General features: G+C 41.9%; 1 protein-coding gene across 2 annotated transcripts in view; it reads right to left on the bottom strand.

Annotated features, from left to right (window-relative positions):
• The window catches only part of TNRC6A (trinucleotide repeat containing 6A), a 101,850-nt gene that overhangs the window by 14,558 nt on the left and 64,039 nt on the right, over positions 1-23,253 (bottom strand). The window contains exons 6-18 of one of the 2 annotated variants that reach the window (XM_011958265.1): positions 20,256-22,841; positions 18,388-18,564; positions 17,005-17,180; positions 15,784-15,816; positions 14,166-14,246; positions 13,775-13,826; positions 7,376-7,518; positions 6,844-6,990; positions 6,544-6,681; positions 5,972-6,100; positions 5,428-5,505; positions 4,926-5,136; positions 2,239-2,370 (exon numbers count right to left, since the gene is read on the bottom strand). In XM_011958265.1, the coding sequence (XP_011813655.1) occupies positions 2,239-2,370; positions 4,926-5,136; positions 5,428-5,505; positions 5,972-6,100; positions 6,544-6,681; positions 6,844-6,990; positions 7,376-7,518; positions 13,775-13,826; positions 14,166-14,246; positions 15,784-15,816; positions 17,005-17,180; positions 18,388-18,564; positions 20,256-22,841 (4,083 nt within the window). The remainder of the gene's footprint in view (positions 1-2,238; positions 2,371-4,925; positions 5,137-5,427; positions 5,506-5,971; positions 6,101-6,543; positions 6,682-6,843; positions 6,991-7,375; positions 7,519-13,774; positions 13,827-14,165; positions 14,247-15,783; positions 15,817-17,004; positions 17,181-18,387; positions 18,565-20,255; positions 22,842-23,253) is intronic. The other variant, XM_011958266.1, reaches the window with a different exon arrangement.

The following is a 23,253-nucleotide window of genomic DNA, read 5'->3' as shown; positions in this document are numbered from 1 at the left end:
AGATCTACTCCAATTATCCACACTGCACCTAGAGGCATCATCATTCAAAAGTGCACATCTGATCATGTCATCTCCTGGCTTAATTCTCTCCAACACACAAAAGACAATGTTCAAACTCTTCAATAGTTTCAATAGTTTACAATAGTCTTCAATAGTTTACAATAGTCCAGCCTCGCCCCAGCTCTCATGGTTTCCCCTCCCTTCACCCCTGCCTGCCTAACTTCTGTTTATCTTTCATATCTCAGCTTCAGAGATCACAAGCCTCCGAGAAGCCTTGCCCAACTGCCTCCAACCAAGGCTAAAATAAAAAATCTCCTCCTATACATGTCACCAAATTCATCTGGGTGCTGAGGTGATGGGATTTTATAAACTGCCTGGAAGTCAAAGAATCTCAGGGCCATGGTATCTCAGACATCCAGTTTAACCCTTCTGTAATGCAGAATTTCCTAGTCAAATGTGCTTGCCTCCAATTCCCTTAATAAATCAGGCTTTTCTTACTGTAGGTGTGCAGCGAAGGGTTAGCGTAGCAGACTGGACTGCACATTCCAAAGTGTGCCAGGACTGTCGCTTGTTCAGCTCCTGTGTTTCTCCAAGCTCATGGACTACTCTGCCAGTTAAGAGTGCCTCTGCATGCCTTACACCTAAGCCACTCTAATGATATGATTTATGGTGAACACCTATTCTTTTCTGCCTGAGACTCGGGTCCATCCTGTATTTGACCTCCGAGGGGTCTGTCTGGAGGGGGCTGGAGACAGACTAGCTGATCAGTTATGCAAGTATTTCAGGCTTACACTGCTGAATGAAAGAATGAGTTAAGTGAGTTATCAAGCTTTTCTGCTTTTAATTTCTGAAACTCTCTTCAGTGCACTCCTTCTCATGTCCACTGACCTTTCTCTTACCTAGACTACTTTAAGTCTTAACTGCCTCTAGGCACTCATCACTTTCATATTTAAAATCATTCATGGCACGAAAGTTTTCCATGATTTGCACCACACCTACCATTCCATCTTCATCTACCTCCTTTATGTCATTTTCACCTTCACCCCCAGATATGCCCAGATATAGAATTCACCCAGCAGTCCTCTTTGAACCCTGCATGTGCTATTCTCTCTTGGTTGCTCTTCCTGTTTGTTTGGTAAACTTACTCTTCTCAAGGTAAGTCTTTCTCACCTTTCCAGACCCACCACACCTGCAGTTATTCCTGACTCGATGCTCCTAAGGAACTCTATATTATTAAACTATTATAAATATTAACTTTGATATTACCTATTGCATTGTACTAAAGCTGCTGATATACTTTCATTCACAACGAACAATTCCAGGGCAAGGATTTTTACATACATACAGACACACATTCAACTATGAACACGTATGTACATATGTGTCTATGTATTCCAGGTGCTAACACAGCCTTGGAAAGCAGAAGATAATCGATTAATATTTGCTGGGTGGATGGATAATACAAAATAAGATGAAAATGGCATTTCTAAAAAAAAATTTAATTGCTGAAAAGACAACACTGTTAAATCAATGACTTACACATAGCAATAAGATACACAAAGAAAATTTGTCCGTATGTAAGGAATTGATAGAAATAAAATTTATGGGCCAGGTGCAGTAGTTCACACCTGTAATCGCAGCACTTGTGAGACCAAGGGGGGTAGATCACCTGAGGTCAGGAGTTTGAGACCAGTTGGGCCAACATGATGAAACCCCGTCTCTACTAAAAATACAAAAATTAGCCGGGCATGGTGGCTCAGGCCTGTAGTTCCAGTTACTCCAGAAGCTGAGGCAGGAGAACTGCTTGAACCTGGGAGGAGAGGTTTCAGTGAGCTGAGATCACGCCACTGCATTCCAGCCTGGGTGACGGAATGGGACTCTGGTAGAAGTTTTAAATGTACTACTAAGATATATATCCAATTAAATCCAGTAAATGTTAATAAGTGTAGTAATATAAGAATAAAATCACTTAGAAACATTTAAAAAGCCAAAGGGAAAATAATTTTTTAAAATGCATCATCTGATCTCTCCTTTATAAAACAGAGTCGAGGTAAATTTTGCTTTTCATCTGAAAGTGTCTTATTTTAACTAAGACTTAAAAATAACTTTTTTTAAATGAGGAAAAGTTGTAAGATAATTTGGCTTTGAAAACATATTTAAAATAAAACAAAGGCCTACATCTGGTATTCTGCAGGTGTGCTTTTTGTTTTTTGGGTAAGATGTGACCATCTTTTGTACCATGTTTGCTGGAGTTTTGATCCAAAGATGTGTTCACAGAAATGCTGTCCACTGTCGTCCATTTCCTTAGTCGTGACTGTGGCTCTTTAATACTGTTCAGATCCATATTTACATTCAAGTTTGAGTTCAAGCCTGAAAAATTAAAAAACAAAACAAAACCTTAGAAAACACAGCACATTTTCTTTCTAGTAGCACAACTTTTATTTCCTAGAAAAACATGTAACTAATCTAATGTTTTCAAACCATATAACTGTTAACACTATAATTTAGTTATATGTAGAAAATATTTCTCCATAACATTTTGATGATTTTAAAACTCCTTGGCAAAGTAAGAGGGAGAAAAGTTTTAAGGAAGCCAGATGTGTAAGTTTACTTGGAATAAAATGTATCTGTTTAGCTATTTCTACCAAGTGTACTATGCATGAAGATCTGTGGTCACTTTCAGTTGCTATCTTTTGCTTGCAAATTCTAAAGTAAAAACGTCCTGCACTAGCAATTACACCTAAGTGGGGGACTGATATATCTTAAGGCACAATTTACTTGACTTTCGCTAATGAGGCCCCTCAGACTTGGATATTCTCTTGGAACAACAATGCAAATTTCAACCTTAGATACGGTGGTTAGAAAACTATTAAGCTAGTTTTTCTTAAAATAGTAATCTAGGGACTATTAATATTAGAATCACCTAAAACGCTTATTTAAAAATGAAGACTTTCCAGTGGGAGCCAGAATCTCTATTTCACAAATTCCCAGGAGGTTCTTATTCTAAAGTTCCAAATTAAATTGTTTTAAATTCTCTGGTCTGATGAGTCCATGTGATGTTAAGGTCTGTCAAACCTGAAAACTTTAATAATATGAATTCTCTAATACTATACCTATTTTTGCAGAGAGCAATTAAATTTGCTCTCTTGGACCCATCGATCAGATCAGGAGCTGACAATTTTTTTCCGCAGAGGCTCACCCAGTATGTCAGGCTCTGTGGGCCACATGGTCCCGGTGTCTCCATGCAACTCTGCTGGTGCAGCACAAAAGCAGCCACAGACCCCATGTTAAAGAAAATGTGGCTGTGTCCAACAAAACCTTACAATAGCAGGCAGTGGGTCAAATTAGGCCAACAGGCTGTAGCCTGTTGCTCAACTTAGATAACTGTATTGGTGTTTGCATGGGCTAAGCAGACTTTCTTAACCGAGAAGTATCCCTCACTGAAAAGCCGGCCAGGGCAGGAAATCCTATACTTAGAACTCACGTGGTCCAATTTATATGTCAAGTGTATAGTCAAATAGGAAGAGCCAGTTCCCTTTACTGGTGAGACAGAAAGTTCTCCCTGTACTTGGGTATCATTCTTTTAGTACTAACTGTTGTCTCTGACATCACCTGGCCACCACTAAATGGCTTCTATAGTATTCACCCACAGTAGTAACTGACAAGGGAACTGTTTTTGGAAATGCACAGAGATTACTAACAATCCTAAGGACTCAAAGTGCAATTTATGTCCCAGGTGAGTCTGTGGTAATACCAGGGTGAGCCAAACCAGTTCAGTTACAGAGTGAGGCAGCAGCAGGGGCAACAGCATGCCCCAGCCTCTGCCCACAGCCCAGAACACGCTAGTTAACCGATGGTCTTCAAACACTCTGGCTAACAACCAACAAAGCTGGTTTACAAGAAACCACTGTATGGGAAAAGAGAGAGAAAAAAAGCAAAATGAACAGGGCATGATCAATCAAGGGTCAAAATATAATCAAGGGCACAAGAGAAAAAGAGACCTAGGAAAGAGAAAACATGTAAGCCCAAAATCTCCACCCAGTGAATAAAAGCCTGGAGATAACAGAAAAAAAGGAGTGGGTGGGGGTGGGGAGTTGTATGTATAAGAAACACAATCTCCTGTCTTACCTCCATTTTCTTATTTATATCAATAATCATTTACACACAGACAACAGTTAAAACTTCAAGTTCTGAGAGCTAGCAAATGTGACTGTGACCCTTCCCAGCTGTTTCACCAGAACAGCACTGCTCAAAAATTCTCTGGTGTACTGTTTCTAATAAGAGTATCAGCCTTCTCACCCTTAATATCCTACGATTAAGACAACTAATCCTTTAAAAAGTGAAATGTTTCCTTTATTCTAATGCACTTTAAATGAGTGTGGAGTTTTTGAAATAGTGTGATTTTCAAGGCTGGGCACGGTGGCTCATGTCTGTAATCCCAGCACTTTGGGAGGCCAAGGCAGGCAGATCACCTGAGGTTAGGAGTTCCAGACAAGCCTGGCCAACATGGTGAAACCCCAACTCTACTAAACATACAAAAATTAGCTGCGTGTGGTGGTGGGTGCCTGTAATCCCAGCTACTCAGGAGGCTGAGGCGTGAGAATTGCTTGAACCCAGGAGGCAGAGGTTGCAGTGAGCCGAGATCTCACCACTGCACTCCAGTCTGGGGGACAGAGCAAGACTCTGTCTTTAAAAAAAAAAAAAAGAAAAAAAAGAAACAGTGTGATTTTCTTGAATGGAGAGAGAACTTCCCTGAACATGGAGCAGGTTAAAACTAGGAGAGGGGATGGCAACTCTCTGAGAGGGAATAGCTAAGAGATCAATGTAGCTCTCACGAAGGAACAGAGCTGTAAGGGTACGTGTGAAGGAGGCATGCCTGTGATACCTAAGCATCAGTCCAATGCTTGGACCAAGGAGAAACCCACCTATAGGGAAGTTGCTGAAAGCATTTATTGGTGATGGCCCTTTTTGAAGCTCAGGTGTAGTGTGGGGCATGACATTGTCAAGGAAAGACTTCATGGCTGGCTGATGGAGTGGCTGCTGCTGAGATGGTGGAGTCTGCTGCTTCACCAACAGGTTTGGATCAAGTTGACGAGATTGTTGCATCATTTGCTGCTGCACGCTAAGAGGTCGACCCTTAAAACAATGAAATGATTGAAAAAAATTATTGGGGGAAAAAGTCTTTACAGAAAACTACATATTTCCTCTTCATTTTTGAATTCACTTTCTTCTCTGCAGAAAGGTGAATAATCACTGTATAATGTTCACATAACTCACGGGCAACCAGCAGACTTAATGCACAACATACTTCATTATATCTTAGTAAGATTGTTTTAAGAAAGACACTTCTGAATCTCTTGCTAGAATGGAGATAAGCAGAGTTTATTAACACAAAGACAGCACCGCGAGTTGGAGGGCTGGCTCTACCTGCTGGTCTTGCTGCGGCCGGTTCCCAGAAGGCACGCTTCTCTGACTCTGCGCCCTTTGCTGCTGCGCTAACAATCGCTAGAGGAAAGATGGCGAGAAGGTTGTTACTATCACACTATTACAAGGTCGTGTGCTTCCAAATGACGACAGCAGATGGATCTACAGAGGCATGATGTGATCTAGCCAATGCCAACATGTCTAGCCTAACAGTCTCTTCCTTGGACTCGCTGGCTTCTAGTCACTGCTAAAATTCAGTCTTTAGTTCAATCTAAACTTCCACTTCAACAGAGAAATTTTTCCTCAACATCTGACTCTCACTAGCACCCCAGACTTGGCTCAGGCCTCCTCTCACAGCATTTTGCACTTCTTCAAAACATTCTTCACAGATGTTCATGATCTGTCTTCCCTGATAGACTGTAAGCTCCATGAGGGCTATGACTACACCTGTTTTGTTTAGTGCACTATGTCCTGCACAGAGTCTAGTGTTTGGTATACAGTAGATGCTCCATAAATGTGTACTAAGAAAGACTATGACTCTGCTTACCTGTAATTGGGAGATCTGAGAAAGCTGGTTTAGCTGGGATAGCTGGTTCAGCATGGCTACCTGTTGAGGGCCAAAGAGTGGATTCAGGCCACCGTTGTTTGGTGCATACTTCAGCAATGAAACTGGAACCTTAGGATCACAATGGTAAGTTAATGATCTTGATAAAGTAACTCCCACTCGCTACATGTACTGTGTGTTTTAAGCTGTCAATAGAGCAGTTAAATCTGTGGACTATTCATTGGGTTCATAGTCTTTGTCTCTGTCTTACTCACTGACCACTTGTACTTTTTCGTGGGTTAGGTAAAAGATGACAGAGATGCATCTTAAACTAGCCAATTTTACTTTGCTTTTGTCCTCAAGAATGTTTTATAGAAGAAAATGGTAAATTTTAGATTTAAATGATCCTTGACTTATCCTTCCTACAACCTTTTGTAATAGTTAATTCAGAACTAGCTAAATCTCAAAGATGCCAATAAACATGATAATGATTAGTTAGCCATTTCATTCAAATACAAAATCATGCAAGATCCTTTTTGTAGGTAAACAGGAGAACATAAGGATAGCTTATTTACCTGAGGGGAGAGTAATGGAGGAGGCACTTGAGCACGGAGATTAGGCTGAGATGAACTAAGAGGTTGTGCTGGAGGCTGCTGCATGCCCCGGGGTTGTGCTGCTGTGTTTCCAACACCAAACATACTGGGATTGCCATTCTACAAAAACAAACAGCAACAAGTAACAGTGGGATTCTTTGGGGACAAACATCTCATTGCCACATTGTACTATGATTTAAACACAGTAACTACATGTAAGAGAGATCTTATTACTAATACAAATCATTCAACTGAGAGCCTAAAATACACATCTGGACTTACCTGTCTAACAGAATTCAAGTTTTGCATACCCAGCCCTGCTATGGAGCCAAGGGCCTGGTTAGGTAGTGCACTATTTGAAGGGGGAAGCTTCATGCTTTGACTGGACATAAACTGCATGTTTTGGGATTCATCTGCTACAATGCCATCCTGATTGGACAGACAGAAAGATGTGCAACACCAGCCAAGCAAACAAGTGGAAGGGAGAAATCATTGCAGGAACAGAAGAGAAGTCACATGACATTCCAGCATCAACAGGAAACAGGTAGAAAACAGAAGAGATCAGATTAGTGTTAATTCTAGAGCACACAAAAAGAGCCAAACATATTTCATGGGATTAAGAAGAAAAATATAAATGCAACCTCTATGCTAAATTGAGACATAAAAAGACAGTGAACTTCAAAATCCAGTAATAAGATTTGGTACTGGATTGCAACACTTTATATTATATAAAATGTTTTAAAATATTAGTGTGAAAATTATGCTATTAAGTGTACTGGTTTATCAAGTCAGAGGTAAAAGTAAAACACCTTACCTTATCAAAATAAGGATTGCGCTCCATGGAAGACTCTTTGGAAATCTGAGGCCGAGAACCAGGGCCTTTCCCGACCGTTCGATTGTAATCACCAATATTTAGGCTATGTTTATCTATCTCCATTCGTTTGTCTTGTAACATTCCTAATAAATGCAGGAGACTATGTTATCAAACAGGAAGTCTAACCCAATTGGTTTCAGATAAATTTACAACAAAAGCAAATTTTACTCACTTGGCTGAAATGACTTCGGCCAAGACAAGGATATGTGAAAAATACACCTGCATTTCATAAATTTTGCATTCCTCACAAGTAAAGTCGCAATTAGTAGATACTGTTATTTTATTGAAATAATTAACTTGAAATAGACTAGTAAACAGAAGGTGGCTGGCTGATAACCTCACTTTTTTTTTTTTTTTTTGAGACAGTCTCACTCTATGGCCCAGGCTGGAGTACAGTGGTGGGATCTCGGCTCACTGCAACCTCCACCTCCCAGATTCAAGCAATTCTCATGCCTCAGCCTCTCAAGTAGCTGGAATTACAGGAGTGTACCATCACATCCGGCTAATTTTTGTATTATTAGTAGAGACGTAGGTTTCTCCCTGTTGGCCAGGCTGGTCTTGAACTCCTGACCTCAAGTGATCCAGCCGCCTTGGCCTCCCAAAGTGCTAGGATTACAGGTATGAGCCACCGGGCCAGGACTCGTTTTAAAAGGACTCTTAGGCTACATAACTTAAGACAACTTTAGCCATCTCTAATCTGCTGAGTTTTATAATACAGGTAAGTTTCCATTAACAAGTAATAAAAACAATCAGCACCCACTGTGATAAACCACCATTTAATAAATGCTTGGTTTATGTCAGTCCTCATTATAAGTGCTTTTTTTTTTTTTTGAGAAGGGGTCTCACTCTGTCACCCAGGCTGGAGTGCAGTGGCGTGATCTCGGCTCACTGGAACCTCTGCCTCCCAGGTTCAAGCGATTGTCCTGCCTCAGCCTACTGAGCAGCTGGGACTACAGGCACCCACCACCACGCCCAGCTAATTTTTGTATTTTCAGTAGAGACGGGGTTTCACCATGTTGGCCAGGCTGGTCTCAAACTCCTGACCTCAGGTGATCTGCCTGCCTTGGCCTCCCAAAGTGCTGGGTTTACAGGTGTGAGCCACTGCGCCCGGCCTATAAGTGCTTTATGTGTACTAATTTAATGCATGTAACTATACTGTTATTGCCCGTTTAGCAGATGAGGAAATTGGATGCCAGACAGGGTAGCATCTTCCCCTCTCTTAGGCTTTGCTCTGCCTGCTCCTCTCCTAATTCTGACTCCTGTGCAATAAAACATAATTCTCTCAGGGAAACTCTTTCCTGCAAAATCTTCTTTGCTGGACATAGCCAGCTCCAACCCAAAAGCTACTGTTCTATTTCAACAAATCTTTTAAAAGTGGACAATGTTCTCTACCACCCATCCTCACCATCTGCCCATTCTGGTTTCTCTTCCTCTATCCATGCTGAGCTCACCTCAGGTGCTTCTTCAATGCTGGAATACTCTGAGGCCGACACAGTAGACTCAGGGTCTCAGTCTTTTGACTCTCTCTGTAAACTTGCTTTCCTTAGACTTCATGCACTATCAAGGTATCAGCAGTCACTCCCATTCAAGTGATGCCCAAATATAAACATGTAGCTTAGACTTCACAACTGAGCTCAGTCCCACATTTTTACCTGCCTGCCATATCCACTTTGATGTCCCATTGTCACCTTTTTTTTCGTTTGAGACAGTGTGTGGCTCTGTTGCCCAGGCTGGAGCGTAGTGGCGCAATCTTGGCTCACCGCCGCCTATGCCTCCCCAGCCCAGGCGATGCTCTCACCTCAGCCTCCCGAGTAGCTGGGCCTAGAGGCATGCACCACCACGCCCAGCTAATTTTTTTATTTTTTGTAGAGACAAGGCTTCACCATGTTGCCCGAGGGGTCTCCAACTCCTGACCTCAAGTAATCTGTCCACCTCCGCCTCATGAAGTGCCGGGATCACAGGCATGAGCCACTGTGACCAGCCTCATTGTCACTGTTAACACAGGTTTTCATCTCCCTATTTCTCATTCTCAATGTTTTCTCAATCCTCATATCTCATCCATCATTTCTCTGCAACTGCTGTTCTTTGAGACATCTGCCATCACCACAATACTTACCTTTACTACTCTCATTACAGGTAAGTGGAAAAGGAAAACATTTTAAGAGAAGGAAAACAATTCTTAAAGTAGCTAAAAAGTACTGTTCCAGTCATGAATCTGGTATCTGAAAAATCCACCTTTCACACTTGTTTAAGAGCCCTCTCTTGAATGTCAATAATCCTTACCACAGCTCCCTCCTCTGTTCTCTCTCCCTGTTAAGATGTCATAATTCACTGATAACACCCAACCTAGCCATTGTGAACTCTTTCCCCCACTCTCTCCATCTAATCCTGTAACCAATTCCAATCAGTTCTCCTAAGTCTCTCTCCAAGCTGTTCCTTCTTGATAATTCACATTATTTTTGTCTATGCAATTATCTTTTGAAAGACTAATAGTGGCTGAGCATGGTGGCTCACGCTTGTAATCTCAGCGTTTTGGGAGGCCGAGGTGGGCAGGTGTTTGCGATCAGTCTGCCAACATGGTGAAACCCCGTTTCTACTAAAAATACAAAAAATTAGCTGGGCACGGTGGCAGGTGCCTATAATCCCAGCTAATCAGGAGGCAGAGGCAGGAGAATCGCTTGAACCCAGGAGGCAGAGGTTGCAGTGAGCCGAGATTGCGCCACAGGACTCCAGCCCGGATGACAGTGCGAGACTCCATCTCAAAAAAAAAAAACCATTCCCCAACACTTCTGCATCCCTTTAAAAAGAGAGTGTCAAATGTGGCAATCTCCCCTCAGTCCACCAGTCCTCTAGTAAGGTCCATTAGTTACCAATGACTACCCCCGAGCCCCATTGTCAAATCCATTCCCTGACAACCAGTTTTCTCTTTTCAAAACTCTGTACTCACTTGGAGTCTGAAAAATTATTCTACTCTAACTTGTCCCACTTCTGCTTAGGATCACTTCCCTAAATATCATTATTCCCCAGGTCTGTCTTCGGTCCATTATCCTCCAGCTCTCTCTAGTCAAACTATTCCTATAGCTTTCACTATCATCCACATCTAATTAATTACACTTAGTATCTCCAGCCACATCTATTCTGAGCTTCACATCTGGATTTTCGACTGTCTACTGGACGTAATGTCAGATGGTTTTCAGAGCACCTTCAAACTTAGTATCTATCAAGCCTGCTATTCCTGTATTTCTCACCTCAAATAATGACCATTTATTGATTTATTGTCTCTCAGCTCCAAATTCACCCTTTTGACTGCTCTATGAAAATATATCTGGACCCTTTACATTTTTTTCCTTAGCCAGCTGGTACTGAGGCTTTGTCAGAAGAGGGCGCTAGAGAGACAGGGCAAGAGGAAGGGTGTTGCTTCCTGGGCCAGCATGTGCTCTTGGTAGGCATGAGCAGCCTTTGCAGCTTCTCCACTGCCTGGTGGGTCAGCAGCACTCAGTGGGAGCTTCTCCCAGCATTCCCCTCCCTCTCACATCACAGTTGTGCTGCAGTGTCTCCCACGAGACACCTCTCCATGAATGCCTTTTCCCAGCACCCTAGAGGGCAGATTTCCCACAAGTTCCACCAGCATGACACCACAGCAACTTCTGCGCCATGCAGTGAGCCATGAAGGAGGCAGAAACTTGTCCTAACAGGAAGAGGCTCACATTCTGGACATGGATTTTTCCTGCCTGTAAAGCTTCTGTCATCCACAGCCTCACAGAACACCTTCTCCACTATCGTGGCACTCCTCACAGCCATCATGTCTTACCAAGGAGCTCATGTCACAGTCTCATGTCACAGCAGAGGAAATACAGGACTGTGTTCATGCCTATGGAATTAACTGGTCTTAACATATATGCCATTGCCTGAAAATAGCTAACCAAATTAACAGGCTTACTAAAGAATCAGTTACAAAGCAAATTGGGAGACAACATACTAAAAAGGTGGGCATCTGTCTTAGGAGGATGCAGTATGTGTCTCCCCAATTACCAGAATTTGTAGGTCTTGAGAATCAAAAGGTGAAAGTGGGAGCAGCTTCTCTCACAATTATACCTAATGGGCCACTTACAGAACACTCGTTTCCTGTTTTGACAACTGCTGATTTAGAGAACTTAGTCCTTGAGACAGAAAATGCTTCCAGCAAAAACCACAACAATGGTTCCACTGCCCTGGAAGATGAAGACTGCTACAGGGACATTTTGCACTCCTTGAGATATGAACTAGCAGGCAAAAAATAAACAAACAAACAAAAAACTAGTCTACTGGCTGGGGTAACTGATGTGATTACAAAATGAAGGCAGTGAAGACTGTCTGGAATCCAGGGGATTCTCTGGGATGCTTCTCAGTATATCCATACCAAGTAGTGAAGGCCAATGAAAAACAATGGTAACGATAAAAGACAAGGACAACTGGGGGCTCAGATTCTTTGGGAATGAAGGTTTGGGCTACTTAACTCCAGCAGCTAAAGAACCAAGAGCAGCTGAGGTTCAACCTGAAAGTAAGGTAAGTACAGAATACGCAGTGAAGGGAGGAAGGCACAGATACCAATGATGGCTTACGAGCAATTATGAAAATAACAATGGTAGTAGATTTGCATATTTTCCTATTGTTTGTCATATGGATGTGTTAATTTGTATAGGCCAAGCATTTTCTTTCCTGCTTTTACCTTATTCACAAGTTATTAGATGTTAAGTTTTATTATTTAGTCTTTAGGTAACAAACTGTGACTGAATTTCTGGGGTGATTATATAGCCAGTGACGAATACAATGACCCTTGGGGCTGTTCATCTCCTCAGTTTAGAGAGAGGATGAACACTTCTTCACTTGCAAGAAAGAAAGCTGTATCTTGTTAAGCAGAAATACAGAGTTGCATTGCCATTGTACTGGACAAATGTGTGTAGAAGAGTACATATGGAAGGTGAGTAGCCAAAGGGTTGGGATGAACTGTGCTGATTACTGACTTATTTCCTCTAGCTCCAATTTCACCCTTTTTGATTGCTCTGTGAAAAAACAGGGACTTAGGCCCTTTACAGATTTTTTTCCTTTGCCAGCTAGCACTGACCTTTTTTAAGTAGAAGGTACAAGAGGAGAGGTTTGGTTTCCTAGTTCTGGTCTGCTCTCTCCTGCAGCACGGCAGCTTTGCCAGCACCTACAACGCTCAACTCACCAGTTGCTGGCAGCATCTACCAGCACGCCCTCTGGTAGTTCTGTAGCGAGTGCCTCCCATGAGACACCTCTCCTGTGCCCTGCCTTCACTGGTATCTTAGAGGGTGGATCTCCTGCACTCCTACTGACATGTCACCATAGTGAGAAGAAGGGGGTTCTTTCTTGGGCATGCTACGTCAGTCCTCACTGAGTGACTTCCCCTTGTATCTGCTACTGCTACTCCAATTCCTTGTTAAGGTCTTGTATATTACATTTTTCCTGTTAGCAAATTACTGCATAGTTTCTTCTGATTGGACTCTGATTAACACAATAGCACTACCATCTACTAAACCATCCAGGTAAGTTTTCATCACTCTCTCCCTCACCCTGCCTAACAAATTGGTTCAAACTGGTTATCAACTTTTATTGATTCCAATTCCTATGACTCCATGGAATTAAGATTATTCGCATCTACTCTCTTGGTTTGGAGCTTTGAAAATAATCACTGGCTACTGCAGCAAGTATCTACCTGGTTTTGCTATCTTTAGTATCTTTTCTCTATCTCCTGCTGCCAATGTTTTCTATCCTAAGATATTTTCAATCTATAACCAAGATGATTTTTCTAAAACATAAATCCAAACCATGTCATTACCCTGCTTCACTTTAATCCCATATTTTAAGAATGAAGTTCAAATTCCCAAGCTCCTCATGACTTAGCACCGACCTTGTTTTCTAGCATCTTTATCCAGGTGATCTTTCACCACCACCACCACGGCTGCCCCTACCAAAGTTGTTTTTCTTGACTCGTTCTATGGAACTACTTACCGTTCTTCCAGTATAGTTTTAAGAGTCTGTCATACGTCTAGGCCCTTCTACATGCTGTTCCTTAATCAAGAAGACTATACCCTCCAATCTGAGTAACTCCCTCTTGGCAGGATTATGTGTAAAGTAATCAGACTAAGATCACCACTGATCTGCACAGTGGTCTGCACTTTCAAGGCACATGCACTCATTTAACCACAGCATGTGTACGACTATTGGAGAGCACAGCCTCCCCCATCCTGATCTACGCCAGGGCTCTTCCAGCAGAATCATGTCATGGATATGCTTGACCCTCAGTGAGGAATATAAACAGATTTAATTTTCTCCTACCTCCAGAAAGGTCCATTTTATTGCTTTGTACATTTTCCTCTGGTGAGTCTCTCTGAAGAAAGAAAATGCAGCATGTTAGCAGACCTTATCAATGAAAACAAATAAAAAATGAAGAATTTTACTGTATTTCATTATCTGAAAAATTCAAGTGGATCATAAAGCTTCATTTTTCATTGCCTAATGTAATTTTTAAAATGTTTTAAAATAAAACATGTGACTGAAGTTCTCAGCTAAAACCATAAAAATAAAGGTTTGGAGGCCAATTTTACTCCAATATCAAGCACATTCCTAAGGACTCGAAGATGAAAAATAATTCTTGAAAAGAGTGAAATCGAGATAAACCATGGAGCACCATTAAAAGAGGAAGGAGCTGCTAAGAAAACATACTTACCGAAAAACTGATATTTGAAAACTGTTTAACAAATGGATTTATCCACGCTTCTTCTTGTTTGTTTCCACCTTTCATCATTCCCTTTGTAAAATAAAAGAGTAGAAAAGATGCCATGGCCATCTCTGTTTATCTGGGTATAGTGACGGATTAATAAAACTTAAGACAATCCCCAATTCTCATTTTTAGCCAATAATTTCTCCTCCAATCAACTCTTATCAGAGTTGTTAATAATTAAAAATCAACTTATTTGATTTTCAACTTCCTTTGCTCCAGTCCTCTGGTATAGCTGTAATGTACAGAGAAATCTCTAAAGGCAAGCAGTCAGAAGGAAAAGACAGAAGCAAAAGGTCTCGATGACCCACAAATATGAAAACAGGGCCTCTGAGTAATGGAGAACTGTAAGAGTAGTTATAATTTAGATTTCTGGAATTCTCACTCCAAACCAAAGTAAAAAAATAGTGACTAGGTCCTCAGGTTAGTCCAAAGAAGCCAATTTAACCCATAATTTAATTATGCTATGTGCATCCTACTGAAAACACACCATGTTTTCCACAGGAAAAGTATTTTAAAATTTCAATTTGTGCTGCCAAGAACACAACATCTCTAGCAGAATTGAACCTGGGATTCCTCCTGCTTAGGGCTGGCTCTCTGCAGCTGGTTGGGGTACGGGTGGTATGGAAACTCCATTGAGACCTGAGTTAAGAGGATGAAGGGTCTGTGATGAGCAGTCTGGTAGACAAGGAGGCTGGAAGCCATAGAGACCTATGTCTCTCATTATGGTCTCACAGAACCATCCTCAGTCTGTTGCCTTCATCACCCTTTCCCATTGCTACTGTCTATTCCTTCTGACTGTGAAACAGAACACAGCTTCACAACTTCCCCCCAAATGCAGGTCTCTGAAGCAAGCACCTAACTCTCTCTGCAGATTCTGAAGTTGGCTTTGATCCCTTTTCCTTTCACCCCATCCATCCCCATACCTAACTAGTTGCCAAGTTCTTCTGTCCTTTCTATTCTGACTGAAATGCCTCTCAAATTAGTCCCGTCTACTATATATCCATTCTCACTTCCCGACTCAAGCCCTCCTTTCTAGCTTGAAATAACACAGATACTCCCTGAGATCCCTAACTGTGGTCTCCCCTCTGTGCCAATTTATATTTCATACTATCATTGACTAGCTTTGTTTTAAAATTAATAATTTAAAAACCCCATTGATGTTGTTTTCTACTCAATTTCATTGGTTCCATATTTTACACAAAATAAAGTTCAAATTCTTGGCATGCTATTGAAGATACTACAATCTGCCTTAACTACAGAGCCAGATCTCTTGTCACTTCTTCCTAAAAATTCTACATTTTAGTTATGTTGGGCTACTATCTTCCTTAACACATCCCATCCCAAGCATCTTCCAAATTCAAGCTGACACTTCTATGAAGCTCTCCTAATGCCCCGTACTAGACTGTGAGCTCCTGAAAGGTGAAGCTCGTATCTTAGTGTATTTGAATCCCCAGCACCAAGCACAGTACCTGGCACACAGCAGAGGCTAAATAAATGTTTGCAGTTGCTTTCTAAAGATTTTTACTAGTAGAAACAAAGGAGAAAGAGTAAAAAGGCTACACACCCTTTCCCTTCTCCTTTTTTTGCCACTCAGACCCTGTAAGGAAAGACAAAGTCACAAAACAGCATGGTCCAGTGGGAAGAACACAGGGTTTGGAATTGGAAGACCTGAACTTAAGTCCTTACTCTGTCACTTACTAGTTATTGCAACTTTGGGCAAGTCACCACCTTTTCCAGTCTCAAATTTCTCATTAGTATCCTATCTTAGAAGGTTGTGAGGATCAAATGACTTATGTAAAACATGTAAAAGCATTTCATAAGCTATATGGCAAGGCAATAGGCAAATTCAGCCAAATGAAAAATTTTAAAAATGAAAATGGCAGGTCCTAGACTTAGAATCCCAGGATTAAAAGTGAGGAACCTTGGCAGTTACCTAGTCCAACTATCCACTGGTATTTGCCTTCTAAGGTCCCTCAAAAGGTAATCATTCTCAAGTCGGGTGGGATAGGATGTTATGTTAGAACCACCTGGGAGACTGGGCACCTATTTTGAAAATGGTCGTCCCCAGGAAGATCTGACGCCAGCCCCCAGTGCCACCTCTTACAAACCAGTGCTCTAAATCAGTGCTTCCCAAACCTGGCTCTGCATCAGAGACATTTGGGGAGTTTCTTCAGGATAAGAAACCTGGTCCAATTTCCAAAACTTCAGTAGACCTGAGGTACAGGAAGCTGCACTTTTAACAAGTGCCACGGGATTCCGATGTACAGCCAGCTTTAGGAATATGATTTGTCCACACATAAAAGCCAAATCAAGCTCAGATCATTCCTAGGGATTTCTGTCACAGGACCTTTTGGGATGGGATAGGGACAAAGATGACAGGTGAATAAGGAGGATGGTGACTCTGGGTAAGGGGGTGGCAGGGGACTCCAGGTGAGGAGGTGAAATGGGAGACGAACTGGCAGTGGGATGGAAAGAGTCAACATGGAGATTTGCCCTTCTCTTCATCCTCACCGCTGCAGGCACCACCCTAGGATGAGGGGTTGTCCCAGGCAGCACTGGTGGAGGGGAGGAGGAGAGAAATCCCAAGCTGTAGCAGTGGGGAGAAAGGAAGTTCCTGTGGTCTTATGTTTCTCTAGGTGGCTGCCCATACAAGTGGCTATACCTAAGGTGGGGGCTGCCTGGACTGTACTGACTGCCAGAAATGGGCAGGCAAAAAATTAATTTTCTGTGGGTAAACTACCTTTGGAATTTAAAGTTTCAAGGGCATTGCCCTTGAAATGTTTACCTTCGATGACATTTTCTTTGTATATGGTGGCCAATTTAAAGATGAGTTAAGCTCTTGAGATGAATTACTATTCCACATTCCAATCTCTACATCCTCTTCCTCTTCCCAGCCAGTGGGGCGATTTCCAGGCAATGGCATATCATCACCACACCAGCCATCTTGCATAGATTTTGGCCCTGATTGTGGATTTGTGACATAAAGAGAAACATACTTTAATAAAAGAATTCCTTCTGGAGAATAAGCATACATTAAAAATTGGGTAGAGAACCTAAGAAAACACACACGCACACACTTATTTCCCTTCCTGCATCTGCACAGAATGTATGTTTTATACTGAGCTAAAAGTTCCATGAAAAAGAATACATTCTTGGCCGGGCACGGTGGCTCACGCCTGTAATCCCAGCACTTTGGGAGGCCGAGACGGGCAGATCACGAGGTCAGGAGATCGAGACCATCCTGGCTAACACGGTGAAACTAAACTGTCTCTACTAAAAATACAAAAAGTTAGCCGGGCGTCGTGGAGGGCGACTGTAGTCCCAGCTACTCGGAAGTTGGGAGGCTGAGGCAGGAGAATGGCGTGAACCCTGGAGGCGGAGCTTGCAGTGAGCCAAGATCGCGCCACTGCACTCCAGCCTGGGCAGTGAGACTCCGTCTCAAAAAAAAAAAGAAAAAGAAAAAAATATATTCTTATTTTAAAATTTAATAAAACTCCTCCATGCCTTTAACAAATCATGGTTCTTGAACATGGACAATCGTAGCCCTCTTGTTTGTACCCACTTAATAATCTGCATAGTGACACACAGGACGAAGATGATGAATGAAATTTGAAAGAATCAATTTTTGTATATATTTTCAGGGAGAATGGCCAAAGAGTACTTCAAAGTCATAAGCAGAAAGCATCTTATCTTCACACATGGCCCTTGGGATTCCTATAGGGTAACTTGTACATAACCTATAGGATAATGACAATGTTAATTTGAATCTTGGGTCTTCTGAACTATGCTAATTGTCTGTAACTTTCAGGGAATCATCTGACAGTCTGAATATGTGTCCTCATGGCTACATTATTTAGCCTCTCAGGCTGGATGGCATGAAAGTTGCTAGTAGACTCTTCCTAGATAACCTAATTTGGTAAAATATAATTTAGATTTGATGAAGTATATGCAAATTAACAGTTACAATTCTAAGAAATATGAGAAAAGAGGAAAATTCAGAAAGAGAATAAACCATGTTACAAAATCAAGAGCAAAATACTGAACATCACCTATCGTGCCGTATTATATGATCATAAATAACACAAAAACCTTATCTAATTATTTAATTATAGTCAGTGAGTGATCACCACTGCTACACAACAGCTACCAGGCATTGTCAATAACTTACCAGATTTGCTTAATGCTTGTGGACCAACAGAGCTGGAGCCCCACGTGGATGTGCTGGATGCCGCAGCAATGGGTTCCCCCCAGCTGGGACCACTGTCTATGGGCTTACCCCATGCTGAAGTACCATTATCCACAGTTGTGGCTGGAGTAGAAGGCTCCCCCCAGGGCTCACCCCAGCCTTTAGAAAGTGTGGGAAAAGAAGTCATCAGCATAGAAGGTAAGGAGGTGCAGTGGAATAAGGGACAATAAAGAATACTTAGGGACCAAGGATGAAGAACCTCATGTTTATGTACAGAATAATGATACTGTGATAGGTAAAAAGATGGCATCTGTTTTATGTTAAAAAAAAAAAAAAAAGACAATCTATTTCCCATTAATATAACTATAAGGTGAGAATTTCTTGAACCTTTTTCATAATTACCCTCTAGGCCTACAGCTGATTTTTGCATAGTTATGGGAAACCACCACTCTCCTTTGAGCATCAATTTAATTCCTGAAAAAGTCAAGTCATTCTAAACCAAACCTTGTGAATTGGAGCAGGTGATAAGCTGGGTGACAGTGTATGTATAACATTTGTACCAGCTGGGTACAGTGGCTGATGCCTGTAATCCCAGCACTTTGGGAAGCCGAGGCAGGTGGATCAGCTGAGGTCAGGATTTTGAGACCAGCCTGGGCAACATGGCAAAACCTGGTCTCTACTAAAAATACAAAGATTAGCTGGGCATAGTGGCACACACCTGTAGTCCCAGCTACTCAGGAAGCTGAGACAGGAGAATTGCTTGAACCTGGGAGGTGGAGGCTGCAGTGAGCCAAGATCATGCCACTGCACTCCAGCCTGGGTGACAGAGCAAGACTCCATCTCCCTCCACAAAAAAAAAAATAAATAAAAAAATAAAATTGTGGCACAAGTGTACCCCTTCCACACCACATACACTGGAAAAACAATGTACTACCCAGCTAACAATAATGGGTCACCTACTTTTTACACATGCTGAACAATCTTTATTTTAAAATCCGAAGTATTAGGCTGAGGTTGCCCAAAGCAAACAACAACAACAACACCACAACAAAAACAAAGCCATAAACGTTTCATTAAGAAAAAATAAAAGCCAACAGGCTTCATCTTAGATACATAACTTCTTCCTTTTAAGAATCAAACCTAAATTAATACAACAAACTATGCTTAGACTAAAAAAAAAAAAAATTAAGCGCCAAAAAGTTAGCTCATGAAAGCACTCCCATATCCACTTCCAATGAGACCATTAAGTAAATAAAACTTTTATTAACAAAGACAATGTAGCCAATCACACTTAATGAAAATGTTGTCGGGATAATTTGCAGAGATAGGAATTAGTTCATTATAAGAGAGGAAAGTAAGGATATACTAGAAAGGTATTATCAAACGTTTTTAATACACAAACATATATACTGTATCTAAGTAGAGTTGGATTTCTCACCTACTTAAAAAAAATCCCTTCTAGAGCCAAATATAATACCTAATGTTTAGAGAATACTGTATTTATGAGATACTTGTTTTATTTCTGGAGATATTTCAGTCACATAATAAAACCACAAGGCCTAACTCAAAACAACTTAGAGAAGTGTACAGCATTTCCACTTGACCGCCCTTGTCCAGTTCACCTTCTGTTGCATTACTAATAGAGAATGAAGTGTGCAGGACTCAAACAACACTGCCAAAAGTGGAGCTCTGTTCTCTGGTGGTAAACATCACCCCTATAATTTTCTTCAAGCTGCTTCTGGATTACAGTAAGGAACAGCCTTTGTGTACATATCCAAGCACTTTGTTATACAAATCTTATAATAACAGTAAGTTAAAATAAGGCTTGATTTCATAAAATAGAAACTTACCAGAGCCACTGCTTGCCTCTTTGTTTGAGATGGCACTTGCAGGCGTTAGCAGCTGATGTACCTGTGCTTGCTGGTCTGAACGGCTGTTGCCATTTGGGACGTTTTTGTTCCACATGTTCACATTTTTGTAGTTGTATTTGCTTGGATCTCCCCAAGCTGAAGTTCCATCATCAATCTCCATTTTGCGACGTATAGATTCTGGGGATGGCTCCTCCCAGCCTGTGGGTTCTTCTTCTTTTGTTGGGGCTGGTATAGGTCCCCCCAGCCAGCCTGTACCAGGAGGTTTGCCTGTAGCTGGTGGGATTCCCCAAGATCCAACAATGTCTTGTTGCTTGTTCCAGTCTGGAGAACTGACTGGCTTTGACGAATCTCCCCAACCTAGAGACTGATTAGACTTTGGAGGGTCTCCCCATCCCTGGGAAGGAGTAGGTTTAGAAGATTCATCCCATCCTGATGAATTATTTGGATTTATGTTGTTTCCCCAAGTAAAAGAACTAGTTTTACCAAGTTCGTTCCAACCGGAAACGGACCTGTCGCTGTCACTACCTCCTGAGCTGGATTTCTTATTGGCCTCACCCCAATGGTTACTCCTTGAAGTTTCTCCCCAGTTATCACTGGCAGAAACAGACCACCCTTGGCTTGATTTCTGTCCATCACCCCATCCCTGTTTGTTCTTTTGCGAGTCATTCCATGCAGCCTTCTCCTCTTTGCAATTCCCCCACTGATTGCTCTTGACCATTCCTGTAGCAGCAGAATCATCTTCCCACCCCCCCTGGCAGTTTGAGCCTTTGGAATCTCCCCACCTCAGAGCAGGTTTGGGATCGCCCCACCCTGATACAGATGAGGTATCATTACTATTAGGGCTAGTCTTATCTATACATGCCCCTGAGTTAAAAGTCTGTGTTGCAGAGCTTCCCCAGGCCTCTGTCCCATTGTCAGTCTTTCGTTCCCCTCTAGGTGATGTTTCTGTATCCCAGGCAGTATTCTGCTTAATAGGAGTCTGTCCCCAACCAGAGTTGGACAGGACACGTGGATCTAAGTCAGTTCTGTTTACAATGCTTTGGAGTAATGTGTGCTGATCAATTTTTCTTCTGTCTCTGCTCTGACTTTCTCCAGTTCCTTTTTCCTCAAGGCGTCCAGTGCTTTCTGTACTACCATCGCTCTCCACTGTACCTCCTGTTTTGGCCCACACACTGCTTTGCTCATTTGTCTGAGATGTGGCAGAACCCTGATCCTCTTCCTCAGTAGATTTCCATCCATTTGTAAACTTCTTACCATTGCCATTTGCACTGTCATTGGAATGCTGATTGCTAGGCAGTTTGTTCCACTCACCGCTGGGTAAATTAGTGCCAGTGTTTTGTGCAGGGGTTCCCCATCCTCTTCGACTTCCTCCAGAATTCGCGCCATTTCCACTTCCCCATGATGCACTCTGGGAATTTGCTGCACCAGATTCCCACACACCACCTCCTTTGTTTGTGTTAACTTGAAAGTTAGTGCCCATAGGCCCATTTACGCCAGGCTGCATTAGAGTTGCATTCACAGTGTCACCATTAGCTTGGCCATTAGGGCCTGAACATTTGTCTCCAGAGTAATTAGAACCATAGGCACCCCATGTAGTACCATAAGAGCCTCCACTTTTTGACTCTCCATTGCTAAGGTGAGAAAGGGAAGTGCCATTCATACCTGATGGAGCCTGCATCTGAGGATGATTCATTGTGCTCACACGCCAGGCCCCTGTATTACTACTAGGCAGCTCATTATTCTGCACTGAACCGGAGTTTGGTAAACTAGAGGTCATAAAGTTAGTAGTGTTATTTGGTCCAGTCATTTCAGTGGTAATATTCTGAGGTTGACCACTGAATGAAACCTTCTGTGTACCACTTACTTCAGATTCACAAGTTTCCTGAAGGCTTCCCCAGGTACCATGGGTAGAACCACCACTCACTTTAGAGTTAATACTCTGATTGTTAGGCATCTGGCCTATAGTACTGCACTGAATATTGATGCCAGAACTACCACTCCCTACAGGCCCTTTTAGGGCAAGTCCATTGTTCTCTAATACTGGCCAGGCACCATGGTTGCTAGCTGAATTCAAAGTGCTTGGATTTAACCCTCCATTTGATGAAGAACTTACAGTGCCCCAAGCATTCATTCTATTGTTGCTACTTTCAGATTTGCTTTCAGGAGCATCCACAGAGACCTGACATGTGCTTATTATGGCTCCATGGGAAAAACCCCATGGCCCAGTACTACTTCCATGGCCCACATTATTGCTGCTGCTACCAACTACAAACTTGTTTTGGGAACCAAGTCCAGTGCTATTCCGAAGGCCATCTTTTTCACCACCTGTGTTCCCTGAAGCCATGATAGTGATGTTTCTTTCCGATTCAGAACTGGAGGCAGAATCAGCATCCATACATTCTGAAGCCAACTCCGGATCACTGCCAGGGACTGAGGGCCATGCTTCTTTTTCTGACAAGTCACTTACAACAGCATTCTTACAGTTTGTGCTAGAATCGCTTGTAGAAGACACAAGTCCCCGCTGGGAATTTTCATAATGGGATCCTGAAGTACTGTGGTTTATATCTAGGATAAAGGAGAAGTACAACTATTTATAAAGTGTTAGGCCATTTCAAAATGACACTAAAATTTAGGAAAAATGACGAATATGTTATAATAAATGTGGCTCCTCAAATTTAACAAGCTATGATCCTTGGTAGAATGGTTACAAAGGCACTGGTTATCTTTTAGCCACCAACTTTCCATGTTCAACTGATATTATCCTAAGATCCTAGAGGACACAACAGCCCCTTGATAAATACTTGCTGAATGAATACATTGTTAAACATATCAGCAAATAAAAGAATTTTGGAGTCAAGAAGGTCTAGGAGGCAGCTACACATTAGGATAATGGAACAACCCAGGCGTAGAAGCCTGACATGGAAAGATGGGTAAGGAGAAGTGAATAGCCAAAATTTGATAAAATGTATCAGAAATA

This window comes from Colobus angolensis, unplaced genomic scaffold, assembly GCF_000951035.1.
Source record: "Colobus angolensis palliatus isolate OR3802 unplaced genomic scaffold, Cang.pa_1.0 Scaffold464, whole genome shotgun sequence".
In the NCBI taxonomy this organism is placed as follows: domain Eukaryota; kingdom Metazoa; phylum Chordata; class Mammalia; order Primates; family Cercopithecidae; genus Colobus; species Colobus angolensis.
The sequence above is the reverse complement of the archived record's forward strand: the minus strand, read 5'-3'. Positions and strand labels throughout refer to the sequence as shown.